General features: G+C 39.1%; 1 protein-coding gene across 1 annotated transcript in view; it reads left to right on the top strand.

Annotated features, from left to right (window-relative positions):
• Window positions 1–14,696: 14,696 nt before the first annotated feature.
• The window catches only part of SLK (STE20 like kinase), a 56,683-nt gene continuing 47,882 nt past the window's right edge, over window positions 14,697–23,497 (top strand). The window contains exon 1 of the mRNA XM_060099947.1: window positions 14,697–15,462. Within this exon, the coding sequence (XP_059955930.1) occupies window positions 15,313–15,462 (150 nt within the window). The 5' untranslated portion in view covers window positions 14,697–15,312. The remainder of the gene's footprint in view (window positions 15,463–23,497) is intronic.

The following is a 23,497-nucleotide window of genomic DNA, read 5'->3' as shown; positions in this document are numbered from 1 at the left end:
AAAATATCACCTTGTTGGGTTTTGAGCTACTTAGAACAGATTTCTCCATAAAGAAAAATGAAAAAAAAATGACCAAGAAAAGTACCAAGGGTTGTATGGACGAAATGCATAGTTAAAGAAATGCAATTTCAAACAGTGAGGTTCCAAGGCTGCCATGTGGAGTTGTTCACCTTGGGCAATGTGCAAAGGTGACTGGCCAAGGGAAGAGCAATGTGGAAATGGAGTTCTGAATGGAAAATTCCACATTCTGGCATGGTCTGTGTCCATCTAGAAAGCTGGGAGTGGGGAGGGAACTTTAAAAATTTATTCACCCAGAGGGGACACCTTTAAAAAATTTAAACAAAGGCATTCTATAGGTTTGCAGGGGTGTGAAGTAATATTTCCCACCTATTATTATTGGCAAAGATGAAAACCTTTTTGTTAAGCTCACAACTGGTGAGAGTACAAGGGAAAGAGGCATTCTCTTGCATTGATTTTGGGAATTTTTGGAATTTAAATTGGGACTGCCTTTTAGGGAAACAATTTAACAATATCTTAATTTTTTTTTAATTCTCACAGCATTTGATCTAAGAATTCAACTTCTATGAATCTATGCTTTAGATATACTACACAAATAGGCAAAGGTAACATTACAGGATGCTCCTTGCAATATTATTTGTGAAAAGAAAAACCAAAAAACCACCTACATATTTGTGTAGGAAAGTCTGATTAAAAAATTATGGTGGGGCTTCTCTGGTGGCGCAGTGGTTGGGAGTCTGCCTGCTGATGCAGGGGACGCGGGTTCATGCCCTGGTCTGGGAGGATCCCACGTGCCGCAGAGCAGCTGGGCCTGTGAGCCATGGCCGCTGAGCCTGCGCGTCCGGAGCCTGTGCTCCGCAGTGGGAGAGGCTGCAGCGGTGAGAGGCCCACATACCGCAAAAAAAAAAAAAAAAAAAAAAATTAATAAAATAAAATAAAATAAAATAAAAATTATGGTGTATCTATATAATGGTATAATATGGAGCCACTAGGAGGAAATCTGTATGTACTTATATGAAAAGATATACAGAATATATCTAAATGAAACCAATCAGATTGCACAACATTTTAGATATTATGCTCTCATTTGTGCAAAAAAAGGGACATACATGTGTATAGGGCTATGGATTTATAGGGCATTTCTGGAAGGATATACAAGCAATAGTTAACAGAGGTTCCTTCTGGGAAGCTAGGAGAGTAGGGGTATGATTTTAATCTTCCATTTTATATCCTGTTTTGTTGTTTAACTATTTTTTAAAAAAATAAGATGAAAACAAACAGGAGGGGTTTTGGATCACATGTTCATTGCAGCATTATTTACAACAGTCAAGATATGGAAACAATCTAGGTGTCCATAATTGGATGAATGGATAAAGAAGATGAGATACATATACTTACATACACACAATGGAATATTATTCAGCTATGAGAAAAGACATTCTGCCGTTTGTGGATAGACCTTGAGGGTATTAGGCTAAGTGAAATAAGTCAGAGAAAGACAAATACTGTACGATATCAATTACAAATGGAATCTAGAAAAGCTGAACTCCCAGAAAAAGAGACTAGAATGATTGTTACCAGGGGTTGGGGTATGTGGGGAAATGGGAGATATTGGTCAAAGTGTGCACACTTTCAGCTATAGGATGAATAAGTTCTGAGGACCTAACATACAGCATTGTGATTATAGTTAATAATACTATATTATATACTTGAAACTTGCTAAGAGAGTAGATCTTAAATGTCTCACCACAAACAAAGAAATGATAATTATGCTACATGATGGAAGTGTTAGCTAATGTTATGATGGTAATCATTTTGCAATATATAAATGTAACGAATCAATACGTTGTATACCTCAAATTTACACAGTATGTCAATTATATCTCACTACAGCTGGGAATAACAGGGGATTTGAGGGAACCCAGCTCTGAGACAGAGATAACTGTGCTGCAAGTTTATTACTTGCTCATGCTTGGGTTCAACACCTGTGGAAGGAAGGGAAGGAAGCAGGATTGGGCAGGAAGAAGGTGGGCTGTGAAGTAGTCTCAACAATGGCCTCAGTTAAGCCTATCGGGATCTCTGGAGCTGGGATGGCTCTTCAGAGCTGTCCTGCATCGGGGTGAGAGGGCCAGACCTTGATGTACCCTGGCATCAACCAGTCAATGGGTGAGGCTGTCACAGGAAGATGTGACCTCGGGGGAGGAGACTACTGAGCTGAGTCAGTTCTGGTCTCCCATCGCCCAAAAGGAATAAGTCCTTCAGTTCTGAAGAGGGAACTGGGTGGCCTATTTAACACCACTTCTGTTGCAAAGCCCATTTTCCTGCAGGCTCAATAGCATTTTAAATTTGTCAGGAGAACCCCACATGGTTAACCCTTCAAAAGACAGCTGAGGGCTTCCCTGGTGGCACAGTGGTTAAGAATCCACCTGCCAATGCAGGGTCCCGGGTTCGAGCCCTGGTCCGGGAAGATCCCACATGCCACGGAGCAACTAAGCCCATGCGCCACAACTACTGAGCCTGTGCTCTGGAGCCCGCGAGCCACAACTACTGAGCCCGTGTGTCACAACTACTGAAGCCTGCGCACACAGAGCCTGTGCTCCGCAAAAAGAGAAGCCACTGCAATGAGAAGCCCACGCACCACAACGCAGAGTAGCCCCGTGCTCGCTACAACTAAAGAAAGCCCGTGCACAGCAACGAACACCCAACACAGCCAAAACAAAAAAAGACAGCTGATACAGCTAAGAACAGCACTGGCTTTTGGCTATTGATCCTCAAACATTGCCTCCTCATATTAAAATATCGACGAACACCATTTAATTGCTGGTCTTCTTGAGCTCTTACTTCTCATATTAAGCAAATTGTAAAAGATGAAATGTCTTCTATATCAAAAACATCACTTTTTCTTTTTTTAAACCCTACTTCCATCCACTCATTGTTTGACCCTTATTGGAGTGGTTTTAAATCCTCTGTTGAATTTGCTACCTGCTCTTGGGAATTAAGGGAATACTGAATTTTTCCTTCTGTGTAGTACATATATAAGTAATACTCTGACTACACAGAAACCCTCATTCTTTAATAAAAATGATGTTTTATTGAAGCTGAAGAAGCACATCAGTGCACGTACAGTGCTTTTATATTAAAAATCAAGCTAGCTTGTTTTGCCAGTTTAATAAAAGGGTGTGTAATTTGAAAATAATTAAGTTGGCCTGGTTTACAGGAGTGTACCACCTTGTAAATGAGTTTATCTGGAGAATCTGGATGCTATCAAAACATAATGGAACATAACCTCCCTTTGGGAAAATAAATCATGTGTCTTGAGAGGAAGACAAAGGAAAGCTCTGGAAGAGAGCTTGTGCTTCTGAGTTTGTGGGTTTAGCAAGATCGGTTCTGGGGTTTGATGGCAATAATACTGGCGTCAAAGCAGTCTTTATCCTTTAATAATTCCCTAATCCTTGTTGTTTTGTGAACCAGCAAACGTTTGAAAGGCAAAGCTGTAGAATGGAATTAAGATGGTTTCCTGAATGAGGCAGAAAGTTTCAAGGGGAGCAAAGAACTTACAGTTTTCCACTGGAAGCCTACATTTTGAGAAATTTAGTGAATACCAATAAGAAACAAAATGTTCTACAAATCTCAGTATAAATATTGGTGCTAATCAAAGGCATAAAAAACACCAAAGTGGCTTCTACATTGTAGGAAGAGTCACTTAAAGGGGAGATCTCTCCCAGTGGTGGCCCAGACTTGTATGTCTGGAAGCTTATTGGTTTGGATGTACCTCTAACCATTTACATAACATTGAGAAAAACTATGTCTATAATATTGGTCCATCTCAAAGAATGGAGGGGGTCATTGCCAACAGAAATGATGGGGGTGCCAAAGCCCACTCAGGTCACCCCTGCATACTACCAGTTTTCTTTCCTATGAAAATAAATTTTCAATAAACAAAGTTATCAAAGGACCATTTCTTAATGTTTTGCTTAGGGACCCTGACTGTAAACTTAAGTTAGCTGCATATCCGTAATACAAACCTGGATTTATTATTACCATTACTAAGGAGAAGCCTATGAGTTGCCTTTGAATAAGATACAAGGTCACAATAATTGATTATAATTATTAATTGATTATATAACATCATTAAAATGTATTTTTCAGTTTCATTGAGGTATAATTAACACAGTAAATAGCACGTATTTAAAGTGTACAATTTGGGCTTCCCTGGTGGCACAGTGGATAAAAATCTGTCTGCCAATGCAGAGGATGCAGGTTCGATCCCTGGTCTGGGAAGATCCCACATGCCGTGGAGCAACTAAGCCCGTGTGCCCCAACTACTGAGCCTGTGCACTATAGTCCACGAGCCACAACTACTGAAACCCACATGCCTAGTGCCTGTGCTCCACAACAAGAGAAGACACCGCAATGAGAAGCCCGTGCACCACAACGAAGCCCCAACGCAGCCAAAAATAAAAATAAATTAATTAATTAAAAATTAAAAAAATAAAGCATACAATTTGGTAAGTTTTGACATAAATATTCACCTATGAATCCATCACCATAATCAAAATAACGAACACATTTATCACCCCCACCAAGTTTCCATGTACTACTAAGTCCTCTCCCTCTTCATTCCCAACAACCACTGGCATGATCTTTATCACTATAGTTTAGTTTGCCTGTTAGTTTCCATGTACTCCTTTTTGTCTGGCTTCTTTCACTCAACACGGTTTTTGAGATTCATCCATGTTATTGCGCACATCAAATAGTTCATTCCTTTTTGTTGCTAAGTAGTGTTCCATTGTATGGTGTGATGGTTGATTTTATGTGTCAACTTGACTGGGCTAAGGGATGCCCAGAAAGCTGGTAAAACATCATTTCTGGGTATATGTATGTAGGGGTGTTTCAGAAGAGATTAGCATTTGAATTGGTAGACTGAGTAAAGAAGATCCACTCTCACCAGTGTAGGTGGGTAGCATCCATCTGTAAAGGGCCTGAATAGAACTAAAAGGCAAAGCAAGGGTGAATTTGCTCTCTGAACAGGGACATCCATATTCTCCTGCCCTTGGTAAGGAACACAACATGTTACAATTATTTTAGGTTCTCTCTGAAAAAAAAAAACTCATTAAAAAGTAACCATAGTTTTCAATTATTTTAAAAGTTGTAATAGAAGTCAATAGGATTTACCTTTGCAATTTAATTGGATGTCTGCACATCTATATGTGAGGCTGTTGGAAAAAGGGATAATTTGGGGTGGGTTTGGAAGAACGAAACTTCTGCTGCAGCAGTGGGTAGATGACAGCTTCTCAGGTGGAGGGATAGGGCACTAAGTCCATAAGAAGAGGGGAGACAGGAAGAACAGAATATAGAGTCATAGAACTTGAGGGCACAAAATTATTTAGAGGTCACCCCGTCGAATGTCTCATATTTAAAAGACCTTTCTGAAATGCCATGGGATAGCACAGAGCCTAAGACAATAGAAAAGATGGAAAGAGAATATCCCAGATGTTTCAATGATGACACTGAGGTCTATGTTAGAGGCCAGTGATACCACCACTTTATGAATCACCTTTGTTAAAACCAGAAAAGATGTCCCTTTGGGCTGACAGACTCACAGGCTCTCAGCCTGATTAATGAAATGTGTGCTGGATTTCAGCCTTCCCAGACCCCTTTGGTGGTGTGCTTTTGTATTTTGGCACAAAAGCCAAACAAGTGTCTTTCCCCAAGCCAGAGAGGAATCTAGAAACCAGAATTTCTAACTCAGTTGGTTTGAGAGGGAGCTGATTAGAGTCAGCACAGTTTGAACACAAAGGTTCAAACAAAATAACTTTTCCAGCAATCAAGTATAGATCAGGGTGGCTAAGACTTGATAATAAGGCCAGGGGATGGAAATCAAGGTGCTGTGGATCCAGGATAAGAGGAGACTAAGGACTGATTGGAGAACTCTATCTGCAGAGGTCAGGTTCTAGTGGAGGATCTGAAAGGCTAAAGGAGAATGATGACAGGGGTATTTGTGAAGCTGGTCAATATCCTACTCGGCACAATGCTATACTTTGATGCTACAGTTTTTAATCCAAAGTTCCCTCATGCTGAAGTGATACATCTGAGCTGAGACATGGGGAAACTGAATGTGTGTGGGGACTGTGAATTGGTCTCTGATAAGAAAACCAAAACAAAACCTTCATTTGATTTTGGATGATGACAATATGAATAAACTCGAGTTCCACTAGATATGGGACAGGATATAATTTCTAAATTTATCCACTTCAGTCCAATGTTTTCTTTTTTTAAAAAATTAATTAATTTATTTATTAATTTATTTATTTTTGGCTGTGTTGGGTCTTCGTTGCTGCACGTGGGCTTTTTCTAGTTGCGGCGAGCAGGGGCTACTCTTCGTTGTGGTGCGTGGGCTTCTCATTGCAGTGGCTTCTCTTGTTGCGGAGCACGGGCTCTAGGCGTGCGGGCTTCAGTAGTTGTGGCACGCGGCCTCAATAGTTGTGGCTCGCGGGCTCAGTAGTTGTGGCTCGTGGGCTCCAGAGCGCAGGCTCAGCAGTTGTGACACACGGGCTTAGTTGCTCCGCGGCATGTGGGATCTTCCCGGACCAGGGCTCAAACCCGTGTCCCCTGCATTGGAAGGCAGATTCTCAACCACTGCGCCACCAGGGAAGTCCCCAATGTTGTCTTTAAGGACAAATAAACAGACAACTTTGTATCAGTATATTAGAAGTATGTTGTGTAGTTCAATTTAAGATCAGGTGAGAATTTTAGGAAACATGGAGAGCATTCTATAACATTCAACACCTAAACTGAAGTATACATACATCTGAAACTAACACGACATTGTAAATCAATGATACTTCACTTAAAAAAAATAAATTGAAGTACACATTGCTACTATTACTTTCCAAGCAAAGACAGAATGTAGAGGTTTTTTTTTTTTTAAACTTATGTAGCCTTTGATTATGACCCCAGGGACTTTGAAATAGCTACTGAGATGCCATCTACGCTTTTTAACTGCCATTAAAATAATTTTAAATTTGGTTAGGCAAATTTAAGGTATTTCACTTTATTACCAGAATTAACTGGATTACATATGACTTTTTCTAGTTAAAACTATCTTGATATTAACTCTTCAATTTTAAGGGTTAGAATTTCAATTACTGAATTACTGAAAGGTTAGTCTGGTGTTCTTAAAGTCTGGTCTATTGAACACCTTTCTTGCAAGATGACACTTTAAAATACAGATTTTACGGTTAAAAATGTTTGAGAAACAGTGGATAATCTTGTGCAGAAACGCAAAACACGTTAGCCCATTAAATGTTCCGCAGTAAGAGAAATTTTAAAACTTTATTTAACCAAGAGTTTCCCAAAGTTATATGGCTGTAGTACTCCTTTTTTAAAGTAAAGTTTTGCTTTACTTAACCTTGTTCCAGTTATAGATTGCTGCTTAACAAACTTTCCTAAAACGTAGTCACTTAAATTAACAGCAGTTGTTTATTTAGTTCATGAATCTGCAATTTGGGCAGGGCTCAGTGGGGAAGGTTTGGCTTTTCTCCACTGGGTGTCAGCTGGGGTAGTTTGAATAGAGTCAGGAGGATCTACTTCAGGATGGTTCACTCGCCTGGCTGGCAGGTTGATGCTGGCTGTCAGGTGCGAGCTCAACCAGGACTGAGGGCCTGGGGCCTCTGTTTCCTTCCACACAGTTTCCTCCACATGGGCCTCTCCGTGGGTTATTTTGGGCTCCCTTAGAGCATGGTGGCTGGGTTCCAAGAGTGAGCGTTCCAAATGACAGGAAGTGGAAATTGCCAATTTCTTTTTTTTTTTTTTTTTTTTTTGCGGTACGCGGGCCTCTCACTGCTGTGGCCTCTCCCGTTGCGGAGCGCAGGCTCCGGACGCGCAGGCCCAGCGGCCATGGCTCACGGGCCCAGCCGCTCCGCGGCATATGGGATCCTCCCAGACCGGGGCACGAACCCGTGTCCCCTGCATCGGCAGGCGGACTCTTAACCACTGCGCCACCGGGTTCCAAGAGTGAGCGTTCCAAATGACAGGAAGTGGAAATTGCCAATTTCTTAAAGTCTGGGTCTGGAAACTGGCACAAGTGTCACTTCTGCTGTATTATATTGGTGAAGCAGTCACAGATCTAAGATTCCTGGGGAGGGAACATAGATACTTCTCTTGGTGGAAGGAGTTTCAAAAAATGGAGTGGATATATGTTAAAATTATACACATAGAAAAATGCACAAACCACAAGAGCAGACTTTAGAGAAATCTTGCATAATAAATGCACCCGTGTAATTAGCATCCAGAAACCTCCCTCCACCCCCACTCTGCTCCCACCCCTTTGTCCTCTTCCAGTCACTACTCCCTCAAGGGTAACCAACATCCAGGACTATAATACTAAAGGTTAGTACAGGGTTTCTCAACCTCAGCTGGATAATTCCTTGTTGGGGGTTAGGTGGGGAACTGCCCTGTGCATTGCAGGATGTTTAGCAGCATCTCTGGCCTCTACCCACCAGATGCCAGAAGCACCCTCTCCCCTAGTTGTGACAACTAAAAATGTCTGCAAAAATTGCCAAATATCTGGGAGGGGGGCAAGCAAGATCACCCCCAGTTGAGAATCACTGGGTTAGAAGATAATATCTCTCTTTTATTGTTTGTCTAAATCCCACTTAACCATCTAGAATGTAAGTTCCTAGAATATATGCCTGGCGTATAGTAGCAAATGGAGACTATCTATTGAATGAAGGGGTGAATGAAAGGTAGCAATTCTAAATAGGTATTTAAAGACTCAACTCTATATATTTACACAGCTGAACCCTCAATTACAAATAATTTGTTCGTTTTGGGGAGAAATGCCATTTTATGAAGTTCACATGGATTTAAAAACTCGAGAATATATATGCATGTAAATAGAAATATATATTGGTTAATTTCTTCCTGCAGCAACATAAAATACAAGCCACGGAAATAGAAAAAAAACTGTGATCACCCAGACAAATAGGCAGTATCTCATGATAGTGTTAATGATTTACTGTAATAAGCCACAAACTGTGGTTTGTAATTGCTGTGACAGCTTCGTGAAACAGGAATTTGCAGTAACAAAGTTTTCCTTAAAAACCTGGGTGAGGCACTAGGTTCTAAAAGATTAGAAGGGGAGGAGGAAGAAGGACAAGACGGTAACAAGGGCTTGGAAAGTTATTTCTTTACAAGAAAAATCTAAAAATTTCTTTTGGAAGATTGCCACTGACTTTACTCTGAAAATATCCCTCCCTTCCCCCAGCACATGTGACAGTGTGACATCTCACTAGGTAAATTTTGTAAGGGTTATCCCAAGAATAGTTCTCAGTGGAAATGGGATTGTCAATGAATTTCAGCAGACATGCCCTTCTTTTTGAAATTCCTAACTACAGTTATTACTCTTCAGTCAAAATTGTGCCAGAAAAATGGACACAGTTACTAGTAGATAAGGCAACTAAAGTTAGGGGCACCATGAAAACAGAATTTTATAGTTGCCAGAGCTCTTAGAGACCATACAATCATTCTGAAAGGGCAAACCACTACAAAAATTTTACCTTAGCAGTTATCCTGTTTTCTGGGTCATTCTGAATTGTTTCATCTCCTTGAAGACACCTTTGTTAAAAGTGAAACTCGTGTAATCCTCAGGGTGTAGAGTAGTGACTTGCCCACAGAGCTAGTTAATCACAGGACAAGTAATTTTGAGCCAGTGCTCAAAACGATCACATCCAACATATGTCTTATGTAGCAAAGAGAGAAGAAACATAATACATACAACTATGGAGCCATATTAGCACAAAGGCTTCTATCAACCTCACAGGCCTGGTTGCCTGAATGCTGTGGCTAGTTAATGTCTGAATGAAATAAATTTGATATGGATCATTCAAATCCTTAAAGTTCAAAAGATGTTATGGTGTCTAGATTTTTAAACTGGAATTTGAATACCACTTATAAAAGAAGTATGTCTGTACAGTTTTGTTTTTTTTTAATTTCCTAAGATCTGAATATGTTAAGACTTGTCATTACACTGTGAAATGCTTTTGATTCATTTGAGCAGAAGCAGCTAGGGATGAGGAGAGGGGGGGGAGTGTGAGTATAACTGTTCTGTATGATGCAGAAAGGGAGATGAAGTAGAAGGGAGGAATTTTTGGATTCCCTTTTTGAATCAAAAATAGCTTAAATCAAGTAATTTGTTTACTTTTAAAACAGGAAAAAATGACCAAAAATCTGTAGTTTCCTGAATGACACACAAATCCTATTTCAGGAGAATAATTGTCATAATTGCAGGTTACTTTCTGAAAAAATTCCTTCCTAAAAATGTAACTTCACAAGGATAGAAAAATGTATTTATACCACAGGGTGCTCGTACACCAAAGGAATTTGCTCCTTCCATGTAACCTCCACAGTAGCATTTAAAGAACTTATTAGCAAATTTACTGCCTAAATTAAGAATATGGAAGGGAAAAGGAATTGACATGTATTTTGATTTCACTAGGTATAAAACTCTTTTATTTTCATTCATTATCCAACAAAAATTTATGGAATATGACAAAGACATTGGGCTAGATGCAGGGGGTGTAAGGATGAGCAAGACACAGTCCCTGCCCTCAAAGTCTAGAGGGAGAAACATACATATACTTTCAGACACATACTCAAATGTACACATGCTCACACACACAAACAGACCCACATATACCCCCATACACATATATTCACATACATATTCATTGCTCATACACAAACACGCCCAACACCCATACACTTTCACATACTCACACACATTCACATATAAACATATTTACACATACACACACATGTACATATGGGAGCTCACAAAGTGGAGACCATGAGTAGAGTATGTTTCCAAGTTACAAAGGGAAGGAGAAAGAAATAACAGTGGCAACAATCCTGTGAGACAGCTATTACAGAAGCTCAGTACGGCTAAGGAGATAGTCATAGTGGAGTTGTTAAATCCTAAGGAACTGGTTTACCAAGATCTAGATTCAAGTTCAGATCCTCCATTACTATCTCTGAGGTCATGACTATGTTATTTATATTTAATGCTGTCTCAGGTTTCCTCACTTTTATTTGGGAGCTATCACAGAACTTACCTCAAAGGGTTTATATGAGGTTTAAATGAGATGATACATGTAAACCACTTAGCACAGTGCCTGGCATGTAGTAAGCACTCCATACATATTCAGTTTTTAATTTTTAATGATATCCTTATTATTATCAGTGAAGGTTAGTTACCTGGTAAATTGTGAAGACAGTTCTCCCCTCACCAATCTGTTAGTGAGTGGAGACAAAACATTGTGTATTAAATGAATACTTTACATGGCCACTGTTTAAACTTAATTTTTAAAGGATTAAAAATTGAAGGAAGGCAAACTATTATTTACAGATAACACGAACATCTAGATATAATAGTCATTATTGGGAAAATCTGAATCTGACTAAATATCATCTCACCTGGTATTATTAAATAATTTCTGTGGCTGTAACTTCATGGAAAAACTATATAAGCTATTATTAACTCCACGATCATTTCACCAAAGTATGTTGGACTTGATCACCTCATTTATACACTACTGACAATGTCATTTGATATTATTCATTGATATGATGAGGCAACTTATAAGATAAGAAATAAAGGTGGCCAGTATACATCTGAAAAGTTGTTACATCACCAACAATCAGAGAATTGTAAATGAGAGATTATTTTGGACTATCTTGGCAAAGTTTAAAAAGATGGATTGGGTGCTATTGAGGGGCTGGTGACACTGGCATTCTCATACATACATTGTTAGTAGGAGCAGAGGTTAGTACAACCTTTCTAGAGGCCAATTTGGCAATACAATTAAAAACATTTAAAAATATGTTCTTTGATTCAGCAGTTCCACTTCTTGAATTTTATCTTAAAGGAATATAATCAGACAAATACACAAAAATGCTTGTATATGCATGCTCACTGCAGTGTTGTTTATGATGACAAAAAATTGGAAACCACCTAAATGCCTGTCAGTAGAGAAATGCTTAAACAAATGATGGTAGAGCTATACACTGGGACTCTATGCAGCTATTAAAAAGATAGATCTATTTGTGTTGACATGAAAGATGTCCATGATCCATATCAGATACCATTTTTATATTTAAAAAGTATATGCATAGAAAAAAATTTGGTCATCTATAACTTTTTAAAAGCAGCTTCATTGTGGTATAATTTACATACCATACAATTCACCCATTGTAACTCTACAGTCCAATGACTTTTGGTAAATGCATACAGTTTTGCAAACATTACCACAATCCAGTTTTAGAACTTTTTTGTTACCATCCAAAGTTCCCGCCTACTCATTAAGGCTTAACTCTTAACAGTGGTTAGGTTGGGGGTGAAGTCTGGGAGGGTGAAGGCAGGAGGGGAGAATTATAGACAGCTTCCTAGTTTATCATTTCTGTCTCATTTGAATTAATTTACAACAAGGATATACTATCTTTTAATTGAGAAAACAGTAAAGGTTTTTCTATTTTGAAAAGAACAAAAAAAGGAAACAGACTTATACCCTTTGACCCAAATCTACTTCTGGTAATTTATCCTAAGGAAATAATCAAATATGTGGAAAAGGATCTGTGAACAAAGATATTTATTAATGTTTTATCTGAAACAGAGAAAAGTTGTTAAGCAATCTAAGTATCTCATGATGGAAGAAAACAATTACTAATCACACTGAAATATGAAAGGTACAGGATGCAAATATTTATATGCAATCTTTATAATTTTATCCATGTAAAAAATCTTAATGCACAGCCAGAAAGTCCTGTTTGGAAATATAATGAAATCTTGCCAATGGTTATCTCTGGATGGTAAAATTATAGCACTTTTAATTTTTTTGTGCATTTCCCACAATGAGTATTATCTTTACATCTAAAGCCAATTACATAAATGATACTAATTAAAAATAGGGCTTCCCTGGTGGCGCAGTGGTTGAGAGTCCGCTTGCCGATGCTAGGGGACACGGGTTCGTGCCCCGGTCCGGGAAGATCCCACATGCTGCCGAGCGGCTAGGTCCGTGAGCCATGGCCGCTGAGCCTGCGCGTCTGGAGCCTGTGCTCCGCAACGGGAGAAGCCACAACAGTGAGAGGCCCGTGTACCGCAAAAAAAAAAAAAAAAAAAAAAAAAAAAAAGATTAATTATGGTATTGTTTTCACAGGTGTTTCCATTTGTCAAAACATAAAAGTGTATATTTTATTTTATTTATTTTTACAATAACTTATTTTCTCATTTTTATTGAAATGTAGTTGATTTACAATGTTGTGTTAGTTTCAGGTGTACAGCAAAGTGATTCAGACCATATATATCTATATCTATCTATCTATCTATATATAAATATATATATTCGTTTTAAGATTGTTTTCCATTATAGGTTATTACAAGATACTGAGTATAGTTACCTAAAAGTATATATTTTAAATATGTACATTTTATTGTATATCAGTTATACCTCAATAAACCTATTAAAAAATAGTCTTGAGAAACAAGATCATCATATCCCTCTTACTACAAGAGGGGTTTTGTTATGCCATTTTGGGGCTGGAGGACAAAATGATTTGGTAGGGGTACTTGGACAGCAAAATGGCCTCTGCTCCAGATAGCATGGATGCATGCACCCATTCATTCATTCATTCATTCATTCATGGGATCTGCCTTCCTATCACATGCCAGTAATGTTGGTAGGTACCTGGATATCATGATGCTTAACCAGCCACTGCCCTGAAAGTGCTCCCTCCTAGTGGAGGGGAAGGCGCGGCACCATCTGACAGATTGCAGCCAGCACCCACATGAGGTCATCTTCCACTAGTGCTGTCCAAGGGGCCCGGAGGCAGATCAGGAAGTGAGGGCCTTAGTAAGTGGTTCAGATGGAGTCAAGAAGGGTGACACCAGGATTACGGCTATGGAAGTGGCCAGAAGAAGGTAGATTACCCTCAAGGGAGTGTCGTGATCATCACTCAAGAAGCGGGCTTAAACAATTTTTATATTTTATGGCTGTCTTACGTGCACACTTGGAACAACAGCAGGAACTGAAATTGAGCGTTTGCCGGTGCAGGCACCTTGCAAAGGGCTTACATCCATTGCCTCATTTACTCCTCGCCACAACCCCCAGGTCGGAACTTTAAGGACCTTCATTTCACAATGAAGAAACTGAGGCTCGGAGAGGTTAGTCGCCCAAGGTCACAGAGCTCGTAAGCTCTGGATCCAAAGCAAACAGCCACCACAGATACTTCCCTCTCACTCTGTGGCCCGTCTGAGAACGAAAAGGTCCAGATCGGGACAGCTCAGCTTTCGCTCGCTACGCATTTTCCCAGATCCAGAATGGAGGAAACATCCGCTAGCACAACCAACAGGGTCGTGCGCAAAGAGGCAACTCCATCAAAGCCGTTGGCTGACAAGAATTTGGGGCTTGGAGAACAAACACGGAGCAACCGTCAACCAGCTACCAGCTGAAGCACCAACAGCGAACCCCGCGCCGAGGGCAAGCGAGCCTCCTAGGGCCGCCAGCTTGCGGGGCTCAACGCGCGTGCGCGGGGCCAGAGGGGCCACCCCCGCGCGAGTGCGCGGAGAGCCTGGCGCGCGGCCGGGGGAGCGCGCGGGCGCGCTGCGGCGTCGGCGTTGGCGCGCACTCTAGGCCGAGGCTGCGTGGGCTGGGGAGGGAGCTAGGCGGAGGCGGCGGCGGCAGCGGCTGCGGCAGCTGCGCCCCAGAGCCCAGGGGACGCGCGGACCTCGCACCGCGGGTGCAGACGGCTGCGGAGGAGACCCCGGGCTCCCGGCCCGGGGCGGGAGAGCTCGGCCAGACGACCGCCCGCCTCAGAGGCTGCCGGCCGCGTCCCTATCCCGGAGTGGCCGACGCCCCTGGAGACTCGCCGTGACACGGGCCTAACCGCGGTGGCCGCGGGCGTCCGGACCACTCGGGCCCGTCGGGCCGGGCCGGTCGGGGAACAAGCGTCCGGGCAGGTGCCGCCCTCCGAGGGCCGGCCGGGGGCCAGGCGCTTAGCCGCGCGGCCCACGGGCCGGGCTCGGCGGAGGGGCCGCCCGCGCAGCGTCCCCACCCCGTGGGCCGGAGCGGGAGTCGCGCCCCGCCTTCTCCGGAGACGGCCGGGCCGGAGCGGCGGGATCCCGGACAGCCAGCGCCCGCCGTCGCCCGCCGGGCTCGCGCGGGAGAGGAGGGAGGAGAAACTTTGCCTCTTATTGTTGTTTTTACTCCTTAAGTGTAAGGAACTCTGTTGGGAGGAAGAATGTCCTTCTTCAATTTCCGTAAGATCTTCAAGTTGGGGAGCGAGAAGAAGAAGAAGCAGTACGAACATGTGAAGAGGGACCTAAACCCCGAGGAGTTTTGGGAAATTATAGGAGAATTGGGCGACGGAGCCTTTGGGAAAGTGTACAAGGTAAGAGGGAGAAACGGGAAGTTGCACTTGTGAGATCAAACAGCCCGTGGCCCGGAGTGGCACGAGGATTTCTCGCTCCCGCGTCCTGTTCCTGTCTCTTGGACCTTCTTCTGACTTCGTAAACGTACGTTGGAACTTTATTTAGGTTATCATCCAAGCAGCAGCTAAGAGGTAGAGTTTAAGGTTGAACAAAATGGGGCCTGGATGTAGTTTAAAGAGTAGTTGCCAAACGGAGGCAAGGTTTACCGTCTGCTCTGTTAAACGTTAAAGGAAATGAGGGTGTTCTTTAATTTAAAGGAGGGGTCTGGTTGTGGCCCTCAAGCATTTTCAAATCAGAAACTCATTATACTTTTCAGTGGATTTCAATTTGTGTACTAGCTGTTTGCATTCGTATGTATACTTACACTAAAGCAGTTCCCTTTTGGGGTCCAGAGTATATATTTGGTTGTATCTATTGCTCATACATAACCAGTCTCTTGGGGATGAGAGCAAAGTGATTGCTACTTGCAGACTATTCTTGAGTTGGTTGCTTGACAGCATACTGTAAAATGGAGTGGAATTTCTGATAGAAAATTTTCTGAAGAAAACCTGCATCTGGTATTAGTTTCTAAATATAATTATAATAAGCATTGACTAGAAGTCAATTTAAGGGCTTAAGAAATTTAAAAAAACATGCACCTACATATATACACACACATATTTTTACATACAGATGTTCATTTCAGTAGAAAGAGGTTTGTCGTTTCAATAGGAAGGCATGGGTTAACTGTTTACTGTCTTGTAAGGAGTATATGAATGATGTCATCAGATATTTTCATCCTGAAGGGTGAGGATTTTATGAGACAGTTTAAGGGGAAGGACCCACAGGGTTGCCTAGAAGTGAAAATATAAATAACTTAAGTTTGTACAGGACTCTGCGGTTTTTAAAGTACTTTCACATAATTTGGCCCCCGTGAGAATTCTGCGAGATATGCAGGTCAGTAGTATCTACATTTCATAGATGAGGACACTGAGACTCAAATTGTTCACATTCACACAAGTCACAGCCTAGATTTGATCTCAAGTCTTCTGACCCCGTATTTACTGTTACTTTTTTTTTTACTTTAATGTCTATTGGTAGAAGTGATAGCATTTTTCCTTCTAAGCATCATCACACTGTCTGCCTTTGCCCTGCCTCTAATGCATCTCAAAGCCCCTCATTCTTAGTCTGAAATATCTACTCTTTTCTGTGTGCTTTCAAAACACATTGTTCACCTTGCTTACTATGGCACTTGTCACATGTTAATGTATTTATGTTTTTATGATAAGACTAGGGGCCAAAATTATATACATTTGGGTTAATTCTATTGCCTTAGCACATAGTGCATTTCTCTTTATATTTGTGGAAACGAAAGAATGTGTGTTACCTGCTTGTGAGCGCTATTGAAGCTACTGTGTGCTGTGAAAGTTGACAAAGTAAACTTCAGTGCCTAATGTGGAGGGTAGGCTATGGATTTCAACAAGAGCTTACAGTATAGAATGTATGGTAGACAGGGCTTTTAGTGCAGTGGGATGATCACTCCTGGGAGTTAAGAATTGTGTTTTATTGCTGGTTGTCACAAACCAGCTTCGAGATCTTCGAGAAATTTAATGTCTTTGGACCTCCTTTTTCTGAGGTGGAAAATCATAGATTTCCCTAAGTGTTTAGATTCTTTTATCCATTAATGTTCTGTGAGTATGCAGTTATCTAGGAAAGGCAAAAATAAATCCTCAAGGCATCTGGGATCTGGTAGTTAGAAGGCAGTAGGTGATTATGGGCAGTTTTCGTGGTATAAATGTTTTATTGAACAGAAACAGTGTAATATTAAGACACTGGCTCCAGAGTTGGACTATATCTTGGCTCCCTCAATAGCAGCCTGTGACCTTGGACAAGTTACTTAATCGTTCCGTGTCTCATTTTTCTCATCAGTAAGACCTCCTCCTCAGTGTGTGTGAATTAAAGGAGATAAAAAATGTAAGACACAAAAAAGGGCTCAGAACATGGCAGAAAATTACTGTTATTACATTTACAGCTCGGAAACAAAATATGGGATGGGACAGGAAAAGGGACCTACGAAGATAGTAAACCATTTTCTGGCACAGGCAGATTGTGTGGACATGCTAACGCTATGTGATTTAATTCTTTAATGACTCTGCAGGGGGAATGTATCTTCCTATAGTGGGAGACCAATTGAAAAATTTTTGAAAAGCAAGAGACTTACTCCATGTAGTTGAACACTATAAGATTGTGTCAAGGATAATTTTTGTGGGCTTGGTATCTATTTTAGTGGGATATTTGAAGAGTGTGAGTTCTTTGCATCTTTTCTTTTCATCTTTCTATTTTATGCTTTCAAGGAGTAAGCTCTGAGATTTTTTTAAAAAGAAAATTTAAAATTTAAACTTATCTGACCTGTTCTGCCTTTTTTGTAACCTTTTTTATTGTACAAGGTTCTCTAGAAGTTTTAAATTTATAAACTTCTGTGTAAGAGAAAAAGCTTTGATAGCTTTTTTTTAATAATTGTATGTATTAGTATGTAATAGAAAACTATTTCTAAAGTTGATTCCAACTGTCATTTGCTTATGGAAATTAGTAACTGTTACAAAGGTTAAATTTCTAAATAGGCAAAATCACTTTTCCATCATATTGTTGTATGCTTTCCACCCAGTCCTGCACTATACAACTCTGTAACAGTTACTTTCTTGCCTGAAAGATCTTCCCAATTTAAAATTTATTTTCTCTTTTTAATAGTATTATTTGACACATAAATGAAGATATGTAGTATCCCTCACAATTTTTTATGTTTGGATTTCTGTTGCTTTGAACAGAAAAAAAAAAAAAAGGAATGACATGAAATGATCTATTGAATTGAAGCTGAACTATTGACTGTGTGCTGGATGAAAGTGATTCCTTTTATGTCCCTGATGGGCATGCACCTTTTTTTTAAAAAAAGTAGTGAAATATATAATCTTTGTATTGAGAAGTATAAAACATATATGTACGTTTAGCAAACAATAGTAAAGTGAACTCATATTAACAACCATCAGAGTAAAGGAATTCTGCCAGTACCCCAGAATCCTTCCCACCTCCTTTCTGAATTGCTTCCTCTCTCCCCCTAAAGGAAACCACTATCCTATCTGTAAATTTTTCATTTCTTTCCTTTCTTCATAGTTTAGTATCTAGGAGTGTATAACTAAACATGATACCTTTAGTTTTGTATGTATTGAGTGTATTTTGTGTCTTGCCTCTTTTGAAATCAGCATTATGTTTGTAAGGTTTTTGTCTTTGTTATCGCTAAAGCGGTATGTAGTTAATTGTTGCATAGAATTCCAATATATGGTTACATCACCAATTATTTACCATTGTACTGTTAATGGATATATCAGTTGTTTCCAGTGTTTGGCTTTTATACACAGTACTGGTGCATATATGTATGAGTTTCACTAAGACTTAACTCAGGAGTAGAATTGCTGGGTTATAGGGTAGTGTATCTTTAATTTTACTAGATGATGCCATACTATACCAGTTTACACTCCCACCAGCAGCGTATGATAATTTCCTTGCTCTGCATTCTCTCCAACATTTGATATTGTCAGAATTTTTAAGTTTTGACAATCTGATGTTATAGTTTTCCTTGTGGTTTTAATACATCTTTCTCTGACTGCTAATAAGGGATTCTTTTCACAGGTTTATTAGTAATTTGAATTTCTTCTTTTGTGTTCAAGTTTCTTGTTCATGTACCTCTTGGATGTCTTTTTCTTGTTTATTTGTAGTGTATTCTGGATTTTAACCATTTGCTGGTTATGGTTATTGCAAATACATTTTCATTCTGTGCCTGTCTTTTCATTTTCTTTATGGTGTCTTTTTATGAACAAGAAGTTCTTGACTTTAATATACTCCAACTTTGTTTTTTCTTTTTCAGTTAATGCTTTCTGTATTGTATTTGAGAAATTCTTTCCTGGAGTGTCCTTCCAGTTATTGGATGGGATGCTGCCCAATTGATGAATCACCTAATAAAGCTAATTAGATCTTTGAAAAAAAAAAAAAAAAAGCTTTCCTAACCTGAGATCATGGAGATAATCCCCTATTTTATCTTCTAAGAGCTTTATGATTTTGCCTTTAACATTTAGGTCTACAACCCTAAATGTTAGAATAGATTTTTGCAAATGGTATGATATAGGGGTCCAATTTCATTTTTTTCTCCAATGGATACACAGTTGTCCCAAGACTCTTCATCACTGGGGGAAACTATTCTTCCACTGCTCTGCAGTGCTGTCTGCAACATGTGTCTTTTTCTGCGATCTCTAGTCTCTTCATTAATCTATGAGTCTATTCCTTTGTCAGTATCCCGCTGTCTTAATTAGGAAAGCATTAAAACAAATCTCTGCTAGAGAAAGACTTCCCCTTGTTCTTATTCAACAGTGTCTAGTATATTCTTGGCCTTTAGTGCTTTCATGTACATTTCAGAATTAGCTTAATTGAGTTCCACAAAAAAACCTGTTGTGCCTTTTTGAAGGGGTTTTACTGAATTTATATTTAGATCAACTTTGGAAAAATTAACGTCTCCATGATACTGAGTCTTCCTACCTATGCATATGTTTTATCTCTAGGTCTTTTTTTTAATAATCTCTCAATGATGGCTTATAATTTTCCTCCCCAGAAGTCTTAGGAGCTCAAACTACTTCAAGAGTGTCTTAAATGCATTGTTTTTCCTCTTGGAATTTCTTCCTTGTTTTGGTTATGTACAACCTTCAGTAGTCTTCTGAGAAAGGATGAATGGAAGGTTCCGTTAAGACCAGGCCTGTCTGAATATGTCTGTATTATAATGTCATACTTGATGTATAGTTTGGTCCTAGAAGTCTAGTTCAAAAATACATTTTTGAACTAGCGTTGGTGAGGACAAAGAGCAATTGAGAAAATCCCCATCCCTTACTTATGGCCAGGCTTCCAAAGTGATTGTATGAATTTATACCCCCATAAGTAAGGGATGGGGATTTTCTCAATTGCTCTTTGTCCTCCCCAACACTTGCTACTGTTATTAATACTGTTATTAATATTTTATGTTAGCCATTCTGGTGAGTGTGAAGTGGTTTTATTTACATTTTCCTTATGACTAAAAAAATTGAGTCATGTGCCTATCATGTGCCTATCGGATATTTGGGTATTTTCTTTTTTGTGAAATTTCCTGTTTGTTTGCCCATTTTAAAAAATAGCTGTATTGAGGTATAATTTATATAACTCAGAATTCACCTATTTTTTGTTTATAACTTGATGAGTTTTAATAACTTTGTACAGTTTTGCAACCATCACTACAATCTAGCTTTAGAATCCTCTTTTGACCACCTGAAGTTCCCTTGTGCCCATTTACAGTCAATTCCTGTTCCTGCTGGGGTTTTCTTTGTCTGATTACTAATGAGGTTGAGTTCCTTTTTATAGACTTATTGGCCATTTGGATTTCTTCTTCCCTGAAGTGCTTGTTAAAGTCTTTTGGGTTCTTTTTCTTTTTCTCATTGATTTATGGGAGTCTATATATTCCGGAAACTAATCCTCTCAAGTTATATATGATGCACATTATTTTCTCTTGCTTTGTAATTTGTCTTTTCTTTCTCTTTATGATATCCTTCTTTTGTATAGACATTTCAGATTTTAATGTAGTTCAATTTATTAACTTTTTATACTTAGTGCTTTTTGTCTTAAAATTTCCTTATCCAGGGTGATGAAGATGTCCTCCTATGTTATGGTCTTAAAGTTTTGTGGTGTTGCCTTCTTCCTATACATTAGGTCTATAATTAAACTGATGTTGGTTTTTGTCTATAGTGTGAAGTAGGGGTCCAGTTTCATTTTTTCTATGTAGATACCCAGTTGTCTCAACACAATTTACTGAAAAGACCACCCTTTCCGTATTGCTTTGCAATGCCTCCATCATATGTCGAATGTCAATATACACATGGTATATTGCTATGAATTTCCTATTTCTTTAGGATAAATTCCTAGAAGTAGAATTGTTAGGGTAAAATACATGATCATTTATTAATGTTTACTTTGAAATTACTCTAGAAAGGTTTATAAATTTATTTTTAAATTAATTTTTAATTATATTGTAAGATGTTATGGAAAAACCTGAATGAACTTTTTGGCCAATCCAATACATAATTAAAGAAGTTCTATTTATTGGGAAAATTAACTTATTAGAGATTAAAGTTGGTTTCTTTGACCATTACTCTAATTATTGTTCCTTCTCTTCTCTCCATAAATGTAACTATTATCATCGGTTTCTTTTTCTGTTTGTTTTGTTTTTGGGGGTTTTTTTTGGCTGTGCTGCGCAGCTTGTGGGATCTCAGTTCTCTGATCAGGAATTGAACCCAGGCCACAGCAGTAAAAACACTGAATCCTGTCCTCTGGACCACCAGGGAACTCCCCATCACCAGTTTCATGTATATGTGTCTAGATATTTTTCTGTGTACTTAAGTATATATACATGGGTTACACCTATTTAAACAACCCAACAATGGTCTATTTCTGTGCCTTTGTTCCTTGACCTTTTTCAATGTTAGTTTTTATCCTTTTAAAAAAGTATTTGCTTTTTCACTAGACAAAAAGAGTATCTGTTTATTTCATTTTCCATTTCTCTCATTTTTAAAGAGATTGCCATTTAAAAATTAATTGAATTATTCATATTCTAATAGAGTTGTTTTCTTGTTGATTTGAAAGTACTTTTTATGTACTTTGAAAATGAGCACTTTATAATAATGGTGCAGTTATTTTAGTTACTTTAGTTTATGCTGCTTTTTTGATATAAAGACATATAATGTTCTTTATTCTACAAAATCTGTCATTGTGTTACTTTGCTTTTTTCCCTTCACTTTCATGCTTAGAAAAGCCTTCCCTACCCAGAAATTAGATAAATATTTATCTATATTTTCTTCTAAACTTCTTAATAGTTCAGTTATGAAGAATTTTAGTTTTAATTCATCTGGAATATAATTTTTTTCTGTGGATTGACATGACGCTCTATTCTACCTTAAAAAAACCAAAAATATATTTCCTCTATTTCTAGAAATGTAAATACTATTATTTTGAAAATATAGCAAAGTATAAAGAAGAATATATAAAAATAATTCTACCTTTTAGATAACCTGTTAATTTAAAAGAACTCAAGGGTATACTCATGTGGTTAGAAACTTGAAGAGTACAAAAAATGATAAAATTGAAAAATGAAAGCCTTCCCCGCCAGTCTTTTTTCCTGAATTTAACCACTATAATAATATCTGTGTACCTTTTCAGGTAAAATTTTATGCCTGTATGGGCATATATACAAATGTTTCTTTGTAAAACTGAAAATGTATCGACAGATGCACGTTAGTATATACAGGTGAACTTAACTGCCTATCAGATTGATAGCATAATCATACTGGAAAAGTGCTTCAAATGATGTTTTAAATTAATTAATTTATTTTTGGCTGTGTTGCGTCTTCGTTGCAGTACACGGGCTTCTCATTGTGGTGGCTTATCTTGTTGTGGAGTATGGGCTCTAGGTGCGCGGGCTTAGTTGTGGCACACAGGCTCAATAGTTGTGGCTCGTGGGCTCTAGAGCGCAGGCTCAGTAGTTGTGGTGCATGGGCTTAGTTGCTCTGTGGCACGTGGGATCTTCCCGGACGAGGGCTCGAACCCGTATCCCCTGCATTGGCAGGCGGATTCTTAACCACTGCGCCACCAGGGAAGTCCCAAATGATTTTTGAATAGAGTGCTCTGACTAGTGGGATATATTTAAAGGATAAAAAGAACAGCAAAGAATGCTTGAACTTTATTAAATAGGTTTGTTACTAGTAGTGATACTAATGTTATAATTCTGAAAATACTTTGTATGTACTATAGGATAGAGCAAATTAATATAGTGCTGTTTTAGGAACTAGGGTTGTAACTTGGAGAAAGGGGTTATAAGCTTGAAATGTAAGGAAGAACGCTGCGACGTTGATTTTTGAACTGGAGGTTTTAGTTTGAACTCGTGATAACACATGC

Source organism: Mesoplodon densirostris, chromosome 1 (genome assembly GCF_025265405.1).
Source record: "Mesoplodon densirostris isolate mMesDen1 chromosome 1, mMesDen1 primary haplotype, whole genome shotgun sequence".
NCBI lineage: Eukaryota > Metazoa > Chordata > Mammalia > Artiodactyla > Ziphiidae > Mesoplodon > Mesoplodon densirostris.
Note: the sequence above shows the minus strand (reverse complement) of the source record. Positions and strands in the feature narration are given on the sequence as shown.